Consider the following 17,245-nt stretch of genomic DNA (forward strand, 5'->3'; position numbering starts at 1 on the left):
GTGTATATATATACCATGTTTTCTTTATCCATTCGTCTATTGATGGACACTGAGGTTGATTTCATATCTTGGCTATTGTGAATTTTGCTGCAATAAAACATGGGAGTGCAGATATCTCTTTAGCATGTTGATTTCATATCCTTTGAATATATACCCAGTAGTGGGACTGCTGGATCATATGACAGTTCTGTTCTTAAGTTTCTGGGGAGCCTCCAGACTGTTTTCCATAATGGCTGTACTAATTTACATTTCCATCAGCAGTGTCTAAGTGTTCTCTTTTCTCTATATTGTCACTAATGCTTTATTATCTTCCTGTATTTCCGCTATTCTAACAGATCTTAAGTGATACCTCATTGTGATTTTAATTTGAATTTCCCCGATGATTAATGATGTTGAACATATTTTCACATACTTATCATTTATATGTCTCCTTTTGAGAAATGCCTGTTAAGGTCCTTTGCCCATTTTTAAATTGGGATTTTTTTTTTTCTTGCTATGGAGTTGTTTGAATTCCTTATACATTTTGGATGTCAGCTCCTTATCATTTGTATAGTTTGCAAATATATTCTCCCATTCTATAGGTTGTCTCTTACTGGGAATTTTATATAAGAAATTTTAGAATCATATTTGCTGTTGTGGGTGAAATGGATTAGAGAGAATAAGTGGGAGGAAGAAATGCCTAGGAACAGAGAGGCAATTCAGAACTATTACAATAATATCAGCAAAAATGGGCAGATCTTGGACTAAGAGTTATGACTCTGATTGGCAGATGAAATAAAGATATATTAAGGAAGGAGAACTGACTAGATGTTTTGATCAATCAGATGTAGAGAGTGAGGGACAGTCAGGAGCTGATTGAAGTGAATAGGTGAACTGAGTCAGATTAAAACAGGCCCTATTCAACAGCCAGAAAAACAGGGACAAAGTATTTTATTCTGGTGAGAGGCTAACACTAGTCAGGTTCTTAGGGCTCTAGTGAAGTGATTTGGGATTCAGGGAATAATTGTAGTCCTTGTAAAAAATTTCAACGCTTTTATCAGTTGAACTGTATCTCCCAAAATTCTTGTGTTGAAGTCCTAGCCCCCAGCACCTCAGAATGTGACTGAATTTGGAGATAGGGTTTTAAAAGAGGTAGTTTAGACAAAATGAGGCCATTAAGATATTCATTAGAGTGGGTCCCAATCCAGCATGGCTGGTGTCCTTATAAGAAGACATTAGGACACACAGCTACACAGAGGGAAGACCATGTGAAGACACAGGAGAAGATGCCATATACAAATCAAGAAGAGAGGCCTCGGGAGAAGCAACTCTGCCAACATTTTTGATCTCAGACTTCTAGCCTGCAATTGTGAGAAAATATTTCTGTTGTTTAAGCTACCCAGACTATGGCACTTCATTATGACAACCCTAGCAAATACTACAAATGTCAACATGGACCTAAGTCCTTTTAAACCAGAGAAGGCACAAGCCATGTGAACTGGGTGCTAAATAATACAGCTCAGAAAGTAGGCAGGGCCACCAGGGACCCTTGGTTAGTGATCTTCTGGCCAAGAAGTACTTCTCAATCCTATCCTCTGGTAGAGATGGGATGTCTAATATTCTTTCAAGTTTGATTCTTATTGACTCAAGTTTGATTCTTATTGACTCAAGTTTGAAATCTCATTGACTTCAAGTTTGATTCTTATCTGTAGCAGAGCCGAGCTACAGATGAAAAGCCTTTAATTCTGATGCTAAGAAGAGGCAGAAGCAAGCAGGGGCTGACTAACAATCTCAATTTCAAAAAATAACTAACTGCATATCAACATATAGCATAAACGAATGTTAGATCCAGTCGGAATTGACTCAAAAATAATTAAGATATTTGTTTCTACTTGCACATTCCTTTGCCTTCACATGCAAAGAGAAATTCACTGTGGTTCAACTGCTGTTATTACCCTGCATTACTGCAAATTTCTCTGAACTGATCTTTCTGTTTCATTATCGCCACTCTTAGCCCCCAATAATGAGGATCAAGGGCAGATCATTTTAGGCATGAATAGGCACATTGCCATGATTTTCTCATTTGTCTGTACACATTTGCCAAAAAAAGGAATTATCCAGATATCTTGACTCTTTGTCCTAGTCTCCTAAATCCAATTTCAAAGGGTAGATTCTTTCTTTGCAATTACTCTCACATCCATCCTTTTACATTTTTATATATCCCAGTTCCAGCTCTTTTCAGATCTTGCCTAAACCAGTACAATAGTCCCCTTACTTTTCTGCTTGCCTTTTAGCTCTTTCCTCGCTACCTAAATTCATCCTGCACAAAACTTTTATAAAACACCTTTAGAAAATGTTGACCACAATGCTCTTTTCCTATATTTTAACCTTCAACAGATTCTGGTTGCTTATTCAAACACATTCAAACACCTCTGTCTAGTGTTTAAGACTGTGGGAATCTGGCCTTTTCTAGCCAATGCATAACTGTCCTAGCTTCCCAAATCCTCAAATGCATTGAAGTAGTTTCAAGCATTGCCCAGCACATGCCTGCCACACAGCCCGGTGCTTCCTGCCACACAGCCGGGTGCTTCCCACCCCTGTGCTTTTGTTCATATGGTTCCATTCCTTAGCCTGCACTCTGCCATGCTCCACCATGCTCCTTCAAGAACAGTTCAAATCCCAGACGCTTTTGCTCTCATTTTTCTCCCACCATGAGATGCCCTTTTTTCTGTCTACTCTTTCTACCCATCTTTCAAGGTGAAGCATAACTTCTAACTTACCTTTGAAGTCTTTCCTAACCATTGCGGCATTCAATCCTTTGAGAAAGGCTTTTGTGGGGTCACCAGTTACCAGATGTTGTCTGAGCTCTAGGGATCACAATTGGGTAAGACACTGTTCCTAATTTCCAGGATGATATCCTCTCCTCTTTGCTTGAGCTCCTATTGCAGTTACGACCCAAAGAATTGCCTATTAATAATGCAATGCCTCAGGAAATGTCTTCTGTTTTTAATTGCCAATTACATTTGCTTAACTTAAAAAAATGACTTATCTTCCCTAGTTATAGATTGTAAAGACTCAGTTTCCCCCCAAAGTATCTAGTTTAACATGGGAATAGAGAGAGATATACTATATGTATCAGGCATTGGGCTGCTATTTTTGCTAGTGCTTCTCCTGGTGTGATACTTCTAACAGTTCACTCTATGGGGTACACAAAACCCATGATATTACAGATACTGTTGCTTAGGATAAGGCTAAAGTAAATAGCGCCTAGTTAACTGTTTTTAAAAAGTGAGTTGATTTAAAAACAAATGTTAAATAGTAATGTTTCAAGTGATAGCTCTGGCAAAAATGGTAGAAGTGGTCCTTTAATGTCTTTCAAAGGCGTTATATGATATCACATTTATTCCTCAGAACAGTCTTTCAAATTGGAAACCAAAGTCCAGAAAAATGATAGAACTTGCTCAAGTCGCTAACAGATCAAACTTTCCCCCTTTACCATAATACCCTTTTGCATATAGAAAGATTTAGTTTAATACTTGAATATGGGTGTCTGACCCGTGTTTTAATACTCCATCTCCTCAAAAAGATTTGCTTTAGCTTTCTAAAATCCTTCACCTTCAGAAGAATAAAAGAGGCACACCAGAGTCATTCTGGTGTATTTCTAAGCACATTTACAAAACATACAAGGAAAAGGACCTGATTCCCCGGCTGGGTGAGTGAAACGTTAATTCTTCACCTTGGCACCTCAACCTACAGCTGTAATAAGGGCCGTTATGCCCAAATAGGCCCTTAAACGGAAGACCTGCTGAGCAGAGACCCACTTTCCCAGCCCCGCTCAACTGCCTCAGCTTTTCTGCCAACTGACCAGGCGGAAGCAGCAGCAGGGGAGGAGGGACTGCAGGTAGGTGGGGAGGGGATCATTTTGAAAGCCCTAAATCCCTTGCAGGGAAGAAGCAGCTGCTCCTTGTTTTTCTAAACATCTGTCCCATCTGTCCCAGGCCACACCTCCCCCTTTGGTGGCTCGAGCCAGTTAAACGTGAATTTGACAAGAAAGCCCTTCTGAAGGCTGGTTTGTGAGTGGAAATGAATCTAAGTGCCACCTAGAAAGTTTCTTCTACTGAGAAGACGTTAGTAGGGGGTCTTCAGCGGCACGGCTATTACCTTCCTTCATTTTATTCTCACAAAACACAGCTTTTACTGATAGAGGCGGGATTTGTAACGTCACCCAAATCAGACTGTACGCCCTGGGGATATTATTTCACAACATAGAGGTACTTCTAGAGCCCACATTTTAACCCCTAGGAGAGCCACAGCCTAATTGGAAGGAGAAATAACGATATTGCACATACCATACTGCCTTTATGGTAGAACAAGCTGTGCACATCTAGTGCCTGTGGCGTTTATCACATTTTTCAGCGTGTGGCTTTTATTTGTCTCCTCTGCCACACTGCTCCTTGAGAACAGGGAAGTTATTTTATTGTTATTTTCCCCTCGTATTCAGAACCGTGGCTGGAACTTGGTAGGCATGAAATAGATATTTATGAATGAATGAACGTTAACGAAGAAAAGAAAAGGAACTGGATGATTCATTTGGTTCTCCGAAGGCGGGTGTGAGTGGCGGGGCTCGGACTTTGACCCAGTTACCGTGTGAGGCGCAGTCCCAAAGTCCTGCAGGTCCGGCTCCAGTCACTGCAGACCCGGGTCTACAACCGGTGCTCAGGCCTCCCGAAGCGAGGCTGCGCGGTCCTGCACGGTCCCGCCCCGAAGGAGCGCAGCCACGCCCCCTTCTCTGGTCATTCCCTCTGAGAAGTCAGTTCCACTCTAGTTACAGGATTGGGGCGGGGCCGGCAGAGCGCAGGCGCAACGGGCGGCGGAAGTAGGAACCTGGGAAGGAAGAGGGAAAGGGACCTGGCTGTGCTATGCCAAGGGCCCACGTTTCTGTTGTGGGAAGCTCCAGGAGGTCGCACGTGCGTCCGAGCCCAAGCCACTCCCCTCCACTCCCCTCCCCGCTTGCCCCGGAGCCGCCAAACGGCCGGCTTCTTCTCGGCCCGCCGAGATGGCGCTCGACCCCGCAGGTACCGGGGCGGGAAACGGGGTTTGCTGAGGGGCTTTGCCCTGGGTCTCACACCGCGGGCCGTGCGGGCTGGAGACCGACCTGGGAAAGGTGCAGAGCTTTGGGTGGCATTGCTTCCACCAGCGTCTCCTCACGCTCGGCGTCTGCTTCACCCAGTCTTAGGTCATCTTCTCACTTGTTGGGGGTTATGGTTAGCTGAGGTTGCTTTTGTTGTCTAAACTCTCATGCATTGTGGTTTCTTACTTAACGCGACTCGTCTCTTCATTGTCACCCTCTTTTCGCCCCTTAAGGGCACAGACTCATTTAATGTATGGTGCAGACACTCTGGCCCCAGAAAAATTTTTATATTTGTTCTGGCGCACAGTTTTACATTTCTGTTTGGGAGTTCATGGACCCCGAGTTCATCCTTGTAACCCAACTTAAAAACACATTTCAAAGGATCCATCACTGTGGCAAGAGTCAGTTTCTTTGGGAAGGATCTTCAAAGTCTTGAATGTTGTTTTAATCTTCTTGCTTCCAACCACTTCCGTTTGCAGCAATAGTTTACGTCCCCTCGAATTCCCGTCCTTGTGAAAGGTGACCTGCAGTATCTTTGCTTTAGGCTATTCTTGCAAGGGAATAGATAACAGTTTTGGAGGGAATGGTAATTGGTCTAGTCCATTTCTTTCATTTTATGGATACAAAAAGTCAAAACATTGAGAGGTGAAATGGCGTCAAACTTGGGAGATTCAGAAATGGGAAATGCTCTTTCGGAGCCTTCAAGGAGCATGAAAAATATATGTAGCACAGAAATAATGTTTTAATTGAACACGTTATTACCATGCTAAGTGTTCTCTGTTATCCAACAGTATGTGATATGGTAGGTTCCTTTAGCTCCATTTTACAGATTAGGAAACCGAGGCGAAGAGAAGTTAAGTGACTAGTCCAGCAGGTAGTGGTAGATCAGGGAATACTCTAATTTGAAGCATAGAGGAGTTTTGGAACACAATGATCATGTTCATTTTGGACTCGGTGATTATGAAACAGCAGTTGATCTGGGCTTTGAGGGATGGAATTTCCAGTGTTTGGAACTGGAGAAGAGCAGCTCCATGAGCAAAGGTTTAGATAATAAAGTGCACTGTGCGATGCTTGGTTTCAGGATGACTACTATGATTTCGTTCTTGAAGGTAGAAGGGGTAGGGTGTAAGTGAGGGGTGAGTAAGGAAGGTTCAGGTTTAGTCCCATATAATTTATGGTATTTCTTTTTTTTTTTTTATTATTTTTTATTTTAGTGGGACGGAGTCTCACTCTGTAGCCCAGGCTGGAGTGCAGTGGCACGATCTCGTCTCACTGCAACCTCCGCCTGCTGGGTTCAAGCAATTCTCCCACCACAGCCTCCCGAGTAGCTGGGATTACAGGCACCCGCCACCACGCCCGGCTAATTTTTGTATTTTTAGTAGAGATGGGGTTTTGCCATGATGGCCAGGCTGGCCTGGAACTCCTGACCTCAAGTGATCCGCCTGCCTCGGCCTCCCAAAGTGCTGGGATTATAGGTGTGAGCCACCACACCCAGCCTAATTATGGTATTTCTGAACTTGAAGTGACATATAAAGTCATCTCATATAGATGAGGAGATTGAGACTGAGAGAGGTTAAAGATTTCCATATATCTATAATTTTTGAATTTAGACAAGGAAATTTGGGAGAAAAATCTTCATACTTGCTGTCTTCACTTGCTTACCTTCCAGTTACTCATAAGCCACTCCAATCTTGTGTTGTACCCAAGGCTGCACAGCTAGTTGCTGGTTGAATTAAGTCTGGTTAGAACCTAGGTAATTTCATTTCCAGTCCAGCGCTGTAGACCATGCCACCTTTTGAGTATTAATTAAACAAAGACTTGTTGAGTGTCTGGTATATGGCCTGTATTGTTCTGGACCCTAGGGAACAGTAGTATATAGGACAAACAAAATCCCTGCTTCCAATAAAGCTTATCTAGTGGTAGAAAAAGACAATTAACACCCCCTTCTCCTTCTACACAGACACGTGCGTGGGCACACACACACACACACACACACACATTTTTACAGATTGTGATAAACATGAAGAAAATAATGTCATGTGGTAGATGGTGAAGAGATTAGTCAGTGAAGAGCTTTATGAGGAAATGTCATTTGAATTGGAATCTGAGGGATGAGAGGAAGCTAGGCAGAGTGTGCTAGGCCATCAAGTAGCAAATATTTAACTTGAATGTGGGTCAGAGTGTGGAGGGGATCCATAAGGAAAGATACTGGGAAAGTGGGTGGTAGCTAAATGCCTAGATATTGCAGAGGCTGCAAGGCCTCAAAGGCTGGCTGTGATAATAAAACATTTGGATTATTTCTAATGTCATCAAACGCCTTTAGAATCTTTTAAAGAGGGCAGTAACATAATTTGTGTGTTTATTACCCTGACTACAGTGGTAGCATGCATTGTAGAGGGGTCAGGTAATAAGTGGCAGAAGGGAGACAGGTTAAGAGATGGGAGCAGTAGTCCAGGCCAAATATGTTTGTATCTTAGCCAGAGATGGTAATAGAAAGATGGACAGAAATATACAGCATCATGAGGAGAAATTGACAGGACCTGCTGTTGCATTGAATAAGGATGGTGAGAGAAAGGGAGGAAATAGCATCTGGGCACCGTGGCTCATGCCCATAATCCCAACGCTTTGGGAGGCCGAGGCAGGCGGATTGCATGAGCTCAGGAGTTCGAGACCACCTGGGCAACATGTTGAAAACTCGTCTCTACTAAAATACAAAAAAATTAGCCAGGCGTGGTGGTGCACACCTATAGTCCCAGCTACTCGGGAGGCTGAGGCATGAGAATTTGAGCCTGGAAGGCAGCGGTTGCAGTGAGCCGAGATTGCGCCACTGCGCTCCAGCTTGGGCCACAGAGTGAGACTTTGTCTCAAAAAAAAAAAAAAAAAAAAAAAAAGGAGGAAATAGGGATAATTCATCTCCAAACAAACAAACAAACAAAAACAAGAAAGGGGGGAAATAGGGATAATTCCAGTTTTTTTTACGTCAGCAGCTAGGTGGAAGGTCATGGTCGAATCTAACAATGTGATTATTGGAAACTTCATCAAAGGAAGGAATGGAAGCCATGGAAAGTAAAAAAGTGGAGTCAGCAAGTAGAAAGATTTTTTTTTTTCCCCTAAATTGTTTTGTCTGTCTAAATTCCAGAATAAAGTGTATGGAAGCCAGTTTTTTTTTTTGTTTGTTTGTTTTGTTTTTTGTTTTGTTTTTAAATTTCGTGTTTATTTGGTTCGTACGTTGAAGCTTAGTTTCACATTTTGATGTTTTACTGCTTTGTACAGCCCACGATGGTATTTGCCCATATTGAGTAAATGAATAATAGATACACCAAATGAGGTTTGTTTAGCAAAATCTGTTTTCCTATTGGTGTATTTTGTATTTTCTGTGATCTTTATAGAAGCTTTATTTTCATTTGGCAGGAACTTTTAATTAACTTTGTAGGGTCTCTGTTTTCCTCAAGAAACTGTGAACCCAATGATGAAATGCAGGTTACAAGCTTACACGTAGTTTTATTTACACTGTTTTCCTTTTTGTTAATGTAGCAGTAATAACACTCTTTGCTTATTGCCACGTTCTGGACAAATTTTCAGACATGATTTTATTCTCAGATGATGGCCCATAGAAACCTGCACCTGATAAATCTGATTTTTCACTTTCTCTATCAACTAGAAGTAATTCCTTTCTCCCTTCTTTGACCTTTCCCCATTTTAGTTAGGTTCTCTTCCCTGTGTCAACATGGATTCCTTCTCTACTTATGCAGGATGGGGCATGGCAGCCTAAGGGAAGTTTCCTTAATCAGGTGTGTGTGTGTCCCTGTGTCCTTCTGTTGCTGTTTTCTTCCGGGGACCTAATAAAAGGAGGAAGTGGGACAGAGATAGGGTTTAGGGGGTGGAAAGTGGGGTCACGAATTTCATGACATTCTATGAGAAGGTGTTTAAGGTATATGTGTCTTGGGAGGATTTCATTATGGATATTCTTGGAGCATTTGGGTTTCAGTACTCCAAGTGGGGGTTCTTTTAGTGGTTCCTGTGGGAATGTAGGTAAATTAGCTTTAGGGGTACAGGCACAGTACTAGCACTTACATTTACTAGAAAATTTTACTTTTTAAGTTAGACATCTAAACAAACTTGAAGAATCTTTTTTGAGAATTGTGTGTTTACTATGTAAAAGGTTGTGGAGTTGATTAGAAAAATATTTTGTTTTTTATTTTTGTTTTGATGGGGTTTCGCCGTGTTGCTCAGGCTGGTCCTGAACTCCTGGGCTCAAGTGCTCTGCCTGCCTTGGCCTCCCAAAGTGCTGGGATTATAGGCATAAGCCACTTTGCCTGGCCTATAAGAAAAATTTTGATTTTATTATTGCCGCTATATCTCTAGAGTATCTTGTTAGACATAAATTACATTGGTGGCTCAGAACGAAAGAAAAAAGACTTGTTTAACATCTACATTTTGTATATTTATAAATTAAAAGTGTATTTGCCATAGAAAATACATTATTTTTGTCTCATTAGATTAACAACTCTCTGATGGTTGTTCTGTGAAATTTGAAAAACACAGCCTTAAGCAAAGACCATAAGAAAGAAAAATGGAGATCAAAGAGGGGAGTGTGTGCCATGGCAGTGGGGTAGGGGTTGGGAGTTCAGTTCTGAAGCATGAAATGACCTGTAAACCATTTTAAGGATTTTGAATTTTATACTAAAAACAATGGGAAGACACTGCAAGCTTTTAGGTAAGGCAGTGACAAACAGAACTCTCTTCATTTTGTGTTGATCTGACTTTTCTTTAGATCAAGAATAACCTTGATCTCAGCCACATACTGCATATGTGATGTGTCTTTCCAGAGTATCCCATCTGGAGGCACATGGTATCTGTTTCTCATAGGTGATGTTAATTTTGATTGCCCACTCAAGGTTTTGCCCTGTTTTGTTGTGTATTTTCTCTGTTTTGCAATTAAAAACTAATCTGTGGGAAGGTTAAGACCTTGTAAATATTTGCTTCTCATCAAATATTTCCCTTTGATTTAGGGTTCATTTTTTTTTTTTTTTTTTTTTTTTTTTTTTTACCTGATTCAGTCTTTCCCATAATGGTTGCAAAATAATGATTTTCTACCTCCAGCACACTCCCTTCACATTTACTAGATGGTTGTTGACATTTTACTGTAAGCAAGAGATTGCTTTGTTTCATTTTCATTTATTTGTGAATTTATTATTGGTATTTTTGGTAAGGACTCATGAATTCCTGTATTTTCAATGGTTTATACTCTTTTAATGTACATAATTATTTTTTGTGCTCGAGTTTCCCCAGATTTGGCCAGAGTTCCCTTCAAACTAGCTTCTGGATCTTTGTCATGTGCTGTCACCATTTTTTTGAGCATTTTCTTTTTATTCCCTCATACAAGATATCACTGCTTCATCTTGTACCTACCCTGGCCAATCCGTAGAATTACTTATTTCTCTGAGAAGCCCTGGTTCCTTTTAGATGGGCACAGTATTAGAGAGTAAGAGCTGGTCACTAGAACTGAATATAATTTGGGTGATTTATTAATGGATTGCCTTTAGGAAAAAAAAAAAAAAAAAAAAAAACCACGAAAAAACCCTGTAACAGAGTAAGGAAAATAGGAGAGGGAAGGGGAAAAATCTGAGCAAGGATGTGGTTTCAGGTCTTAGCCTAATCAGCTCTGGTGTACCACATGGTACATACAGTTTATTGTGCCTTGGAGGCAAGGGAGCTGGGCTTTCGTGCCACTTTTCAGTCATTGGTAACTGCAGGAGTTGGGAGAGGGACAGCAGCAAGGAAAACAGCAAAGGGCTACCATGGCCAGGGGCAGTCCTAATAAGGTTGCAGGTATGAATGCTCCAACATTCTCTGCTGCAGGAGGGATACCAGCTCTGCCCTAAAAATAATTTATCTTGAATCTATTAGGAATCTTAGGACAGTGAGATTTCAGATTGTGACAGGTCAGATAGGAATGGGTATTTGCACACATGTTTACATACACACAGGTGTGTGTACTGCATCCAGTAAAGTGTCACAGGTTGTGGTTAACAAGTTTGAATAACACTGGCTTAAGATATACCTAAGGTAGGCTAAGCTGTACTTTTTTTGTTGTTTTCTAGGCCATCGTATATACTGTTCTCTCTAGAATTTCCCCCGTCTTCCCTACCCCCAAGTCCACCGAATTCTTGTTCATTTCCACAACTCAATTTAAAATCAGTTTCTTAGGGGGCTTTTCCTGATTGCTACCACCTCCAGTTAAAAATTTTTTGTTAAGGTTTAGGATTAAAAACTCCACCAAAATATCGTATTTTAGATACAAAGTCCTTTTCTTTGATGAATAAAAGGAAACCTACAGATATGATGTGCCTATATGTAACAAATAATTGGAGAAATAAAGAAAAACATGACTTGAAGAATAGGAATATTCTACCTGTGTAATATTTTTCATACGAATCCACCTCTTTAAATTCGTTAGAGACTAGGTAAAAGGATAGGTCAGTTAATTTCACCTAGATTATAGAGGATTGGCCACCTACTCCCAGGGAGGCAGTGTACTGTTGTGGAATCAACACCGAATTTGGGAGTTAGTAAGCCTGACTTATTGTTTCAGACTTTGTCATTAACCTGTCCTTAATGACATAATATGAGATTTGAGGATGAGAAGTAGGGAAAGGGATATCAGGTAATCGCTAAGGTTGCTTCAAACCTTAAACTTCTGTGATTCTAAATATTAATACTTGTCCTAGGTCTCAAGGGGTTCTTGACTCCACACAGAAATAAATTCAAGATTATATCTGGTTGCCTGGATTAGTATCTTTTTTAATTTTTTGTTTGGGGTGTTAAAATCATATGTGTAAAATTCTGTGTTTTTGATATCTGTAGAGGTCAAAAATATGAGAAGTATTACCTTGTACTTGATATAAGTAGACCAAACAAAATTGTACCTAAATAAAACTATTGATACCCAAGTTAACATTCTCCCCCACAATCCCCTATTCTATTTTTTGCATTTTTTCTTTTTTTTGAGACAGAGTCTTACTCTGTCGCCCAGGCTGGAGTGCTGTGGCCAGATCTCGGCTCACTGCAAGCTCCGCCTCTTGGGTTCACGTCATTCTCCTGCCTCAGCCTCCCAAGTAGCTGGGACTACAGGTGTCTGCCACCATGCCTGGCTAATTTTTTTTTGTATTTTTAGTAGAGACAGGCTTCCACTGTGTTAGCCAGGATGGTCTTGATCTCCTCTGATGATCCACCCGCCTTGGCCTCCCAAAGTGCTGGGATTACAGGCGTGAGCCACTGCGCCCGGCCTATTTTTGCATTTTTAAGTAAGAAGATTGAAGGAAAAAATTGTTAAGAATGTGGTGTTTACCATCCTGCATTGTGTTCTGCTAAAGAACTGTTACAGGGAGATTCTTACAGATCAAAAGATACGTTAATTACCTAAACATGACTAATTGGAATGTAGAGTGTCACATGTTTATGCTGCAGAATAAGGAACCTTGCTTGACTGATTCATTATTGTATACACAATTCCTGGTGTGGTGATTGGTACATAATAGGTACATATGTATTTGTTTACAGTATATCTGTAACTATCAAATACTAAAAAATCTTTTAAATATATGTGTCATTTGTTAAGCATTAAAACAATTTTATTGCATATTTACCATATGCTAGGAGTTAGAGGGAATTACAAAGATGAGTTAGACGTGGTCTCTGACCTCATTAAACTTAACTGTTACTCGCAGTAGTTCTCAGTCTAGCTGCATATTATAATTATTTGGGGAGCCTTAAAAAATATCAATGCCTGGCTTTTACCCCAGCATTTCTGATTTAACTGGTCGGGGGTGGGGCCCAAGCATTAAGAATTTTGTACAGTCCTCTCAGGTGGTTCTTTGGTACAGCCAAGGTTGAGAGCTTCTGGTACTGAAATCTTTCTTAGTCTACTCAGGCTGCCATAATAAAATCTCGTAGACTGACTGAATGACCCACACAACATAGACTGGGTGGCTTAAAAAATGTACATTAATTTTTTTACTATTCTAGAGACTAGGAAATTCAAGACCAAGGTGCAGGCAGATTTGGTTGCTGGCAAGGACTCTTTTCCTGACTTGCAGATGGCTGCCTTCTCCCTGTGTGTTTACATGGTGGTGAGCGGGGAGGGATGGGGGAAGAGGAGGTTGGAGGAGGAAGAGGAGAGAGGGAGAAGAAGAGAGAGCCCTCTGCCTCTTATGAGGCCACTAATCCTATCGAATTAAGGCCTCACCTTTATGACCTCATTTGACCTTAATTACCTCTCAAAAGCACTGTCTCCAGATACAGTCACATTGGAGGTTAGGGATTCAACATATGAATTTGGAGAATGGTAAACACAATTCAATTCACGCCAACCAGTGATCTAGCAGGAGAAGATTGCATATATAGTGTGATATGATGTGTTTAAGTCCAGGTGTGGTTACAGAAACAGAACGAGTGCAGGCAAAATCTTGGGGTTAGAGAAAGGAGAAATCACATTTTAGTGCTGAGGTCAGGAAGAACTTTGGGATGGAGAAATGTTGAACTGAGTTTTAAATAAGTAAACTTTGATAACAAAAAATAAGAGGTAGAAGATGGAAAATAAAGACCGAGATTGAACTAGAGTTTGGCTTTACCTGTTACTTGCTGGGTAATGCACGATTGCTTTGAGCTTTCTGAGTCTTAGTTTCTTTATACCTGCTTCTAAATGAGATGATGTTTGTAAACCAGTTCCATCCACCACCCTTTTCTTCTTTCTGTAAATACTATCGTGTTGCTTCTGTGTACTATATAGCTGTAAGCTGATTTTTCAGGTAAGAAGGGTAAAATAACCACTAGGTTGGCAAAATGAGGGTTTACATTGTAGAAAATTTAAGTTGGAATTGAGATGCTGGTAGGACTTAGAAACCACCAGTAGGTAGTTGAAAATGTAGAGAGTTGGAGATGGAGAGGAGCATTGAGAACTCAGTATCATAAACACCATCTTTAAAGGTGGAACCTTGTGGGATTGCCCCAGGAGGATTAAGTGCAGATATTACCTTGAAAGTGTGTATACTTCTAATATTGTTACCATTGTTCAGGATATTTTTGAAACCCCTTTAAGATTTCCTTCCAGATTCTTCAGTACACTCATCTTAATACCCTCATTTTGGCAAATCTTTGTTCTGAAAGTTAAATTGAATTTCAGCCAAAGTTTAACCAGAGACAGTCTGGTGAAGGTGATAGATGATCATCCTGGGAAATGCTGCCTCTTCCCTTGTCTTGGTGTGTTTTGTGTTGCTATAAAGGAATACCTTAGGATGACTAATTTGTAAAGAAAGGGGTGTATTTAGCTCACAGTTCTGCAAGCTATACAGGAAGCATGGCATCTGCTTGGCTTCTGATGAGAGCATTTATGCTGTGTCAGAACATGGCAGAGAAGACCAAAGAGGAAGTGAGCATGTGTGGAGAGGGACCAAACGTGAGAGGCATACTGACTTTTACAACAACCCGGTCTCTTGGGAACTAGTCAGTTTCTCTGAGAACCAGCCCACTCTGAAGAACTAGTCCACTCTAGCAAGAGCAGGAATTCCTTACTGCTAGAAGGGCACAAAGTCATTCATGAGATGTCTGCCCTCATGACCCAAACACATCCCACTGGACGCCACCTCCTTACACTGCCACACTAGAGATCAAATTTCAACATGAGATTTGGTGGGGGCAAACCATATTGCTCCCACCCCAAAACAGTTATATTATGGAACTGGTTTTCATGTTTACTTCAGATTAGCTCTGAAGCCATACCAAGAAAGATGATGTGATTTGAGCAAAGGCTGAGTCTTTGAAATTAAAGTGAAAAACCCTTCAATATAAAAATAATTCTCCTATCCCAGTATCAAAGTATTATATTTTCTTTATAGGAATTCTATGAAATATTGTAAGATAAAAGAAGAACCAGTAGTAACAGGGTGGACAGAGGCTTGAGGAACATTCATAGTGTTGAGAATATTACACAGTCTTCTAGATTCATATGAGAAAAAAAAGTAAATCAGGCAATGTATTGCTAAGAAGGCCACAGGTATGCTGTCATTTATTACTTTGTCAAATGTCTGCTCCTGTCCCATAACACTGCTGATTTTCTACCGGATATCAGTGGGAAATTGTGCTTGTAGAGGCAAAGACAGTCTTGAAGTTTTACCAAATAAAGTAAATGTGAAACTTGTTCATTTAAGAAATTATGGCCACAATGGCGGTTGTAACACAGTTCTAAAATTGGCATGTCTTATTGCATAAGTTAATTTCCTGCTTTAGTATACTTTTAAATATGTTGTCCCTTTCTGGCCTCTTCTTGGTTAAAGCAGTGTGGGTGGAAGAGGAAGTTTTCACACCTAGCAAACTGCAGAATCTGAGGTCCAAGAAATAGGTGCTATTGGGAAATGGGCACATCTAGTGTGAACAAGGTGGTTAATTAACAGTGAAAGCTGATAGGACAGAGAAGCTCAGATGAAGCATACTATTGTGGGATATGGGTGGTACTTGACCCAGAAGCTAAGCAGAAATAGGCACATCTACCTCACTGATGTACTTTCCGTATTTTGTAAGCGTTTGAGCTTATACAAAATTAGATTGTTAGTGGCTGACCTAATATTTGATGTTTATTCCCTTTAAATGTGTTTTTCAACCAACTGACAAATTGCTCCTCTTGCTTTAAAACATTTTTTTTTTTCCCATGGTAGGAAGCAGAATCAGAATTCCCTTTGATTTTACTTTCTGATAAAAAATTGAGAACTATGAATTTTTGAATATTGCTTATTCAAGTGGTGCTTCTGAATCACAAACTTACTGTCTAAGTGTTGTTTCCCTGCTTCAGCATAACGGTGGAAGCTCACTTAGCCTTGTTTGCTTAAATGTCCTAAGGCCACCACTCGATGTGCATGGTGGTGTCATTGAAGGTTTAGAACCTAGGTTACATGATCTTGGCATTGGCACTTTATTAGAGGCTTGGTTCATTTCACCTCTGTGAGCCTCTACTTCTTTATCTGCAAAATGAAATCAAAATACCTGCGAGAACTGTTATGAAGACTTTATATTCATTGCCCTCATCTCCAGGTTTCACAGACATAGACAGGCTGGAGCATTGTGAGGGAAAAAACATCTCTCCTACTCCTGATTTCCCTTTTTGTTTTTGTTTTGTCAGTTCAAGTATGGCTTGAAGGGAAGAAGGTGAATTTTCCTATTCTAAGATGTCACTTCCTTTACCCTTCCTCATTTTACTCTGTCATTATAGCAAGAAGGTATGAACACACTGGCAAGAGGAATATCTGGTCATGAGCATACATATCTTTGTGCTGTTGAGGCAAACTGGTGTCTGCCTAGATTCCTGGTGTGAAGCACTTAGTGAGAACTAACAATTGAGAACTCTGGTCTCATTATATTGTACATCATGCCTTCTTCCTGGGGCTCTGCCTTTTGAAGCTCTTCATAGCTAGTAAAGAAGAGGGGCCAGTAGAAGGTGGTAGCTCACTCCTGTAATCCCAGCATTTGGGAGGCTGAAGTGGGTGGATCACTTGAGTCCAGGAGTTTGAGACCAGCCTGGGAAACATAGTGAGATCCCATCTCTATAAAATACACAGAAAAAAATTAGCTTGATGTATTGATGTGTGCCTGTGTTTCCAACTACTTGGGAGGCTGAGATAGGAGGATCACTTAAACCTGGGAGGCAGAAGCCGCAGTGAGCTGTGATCACGCCATTGCGCCCTGTCCTGGGTGGCAGAGTAGTACTGTGTCTCAAAAAACAAAAACAAAACCCCAAAAAACCCCAAAAATACTCCCCCCAAAAAGCTAAACAAACAAAAGGGACCCAAATATAGAAACTACTGCTAATGAGAACATTGTTGCAAGTTTATTACAAGCATTTTTCATGTTTTTCCTACAGAGTAAACGGTAGCACCAAACTGTCTTCAAGAACAAGTAAGTGTAACTAGTAAATTTTTTAAAAAGTGGCATTACCTAAGTATCAAATTAGTTAAATTAGAATGTTTTCATTATTGAAAGGGCATAGCTTGCCCTTCATATATCACATTCTTTCCTATTAAAGACTCTGTAATATTCTGATTTGCTTCACTGTTGTCTTTGTGGATTCATAGCAAGTGCTGTTGT

The 17,245-nt window shown here is 40.6% G+C and overlaps 1 protein-coding gene across 5 annotated transcripts in view; it reads left to right on the forward strand.

Annotated features, from left to right (window-relative positions):
- Positions 1-4,843: 4,843 nt before the first annotated feature.
- Positions 4,844-17,245, forward strand: part of CMC1 (C-X9-C motif containing 1) — a 78,905-nt gene continuing 66,503 nt past the window's right edge. The window contains exons 1-3 of one of the 5 annotated variants that reach the window (XM_025375509.1): positions 4,850-5,054; positions 16,284-16,380; positions 17,022-17,056. In XM_025375509.1, coding sequence (XP_025231294.1) covers positions 5,036-5,054; positions 16,284-16,380; positions 17,022-17,056 — 151 coding nt within the window. In that variant the 5' untranslated portion in view covers positions 4,850-5,035. Of the gene's footprint in view, positions 5,144-16,283; positions 16,381-17,021; positions 17,057-17,245 lie in introns of all 5 variants that reach the window. The other 4 variants (XM_025375511.1, XM_025375510.1, XM_025375512.1 and 1 more) reach the window with 4 other exon arrangements.

The sequence above is a fragment of the Theropithecus gelada genome, chromosome 2 (genome assembly GCF_003255815.1).
Source record: "Theropithecus gelada isolate Dixy chromosome 2, Tgel_1.0, whole genome shotgun sequence".
Classification (NCBI taxonomy): Eukaryota; Metazoa; Chordata; class Mammalia; order Primates; family Cercopithecidae; genus Theropithecus; species Theropithecus gelada.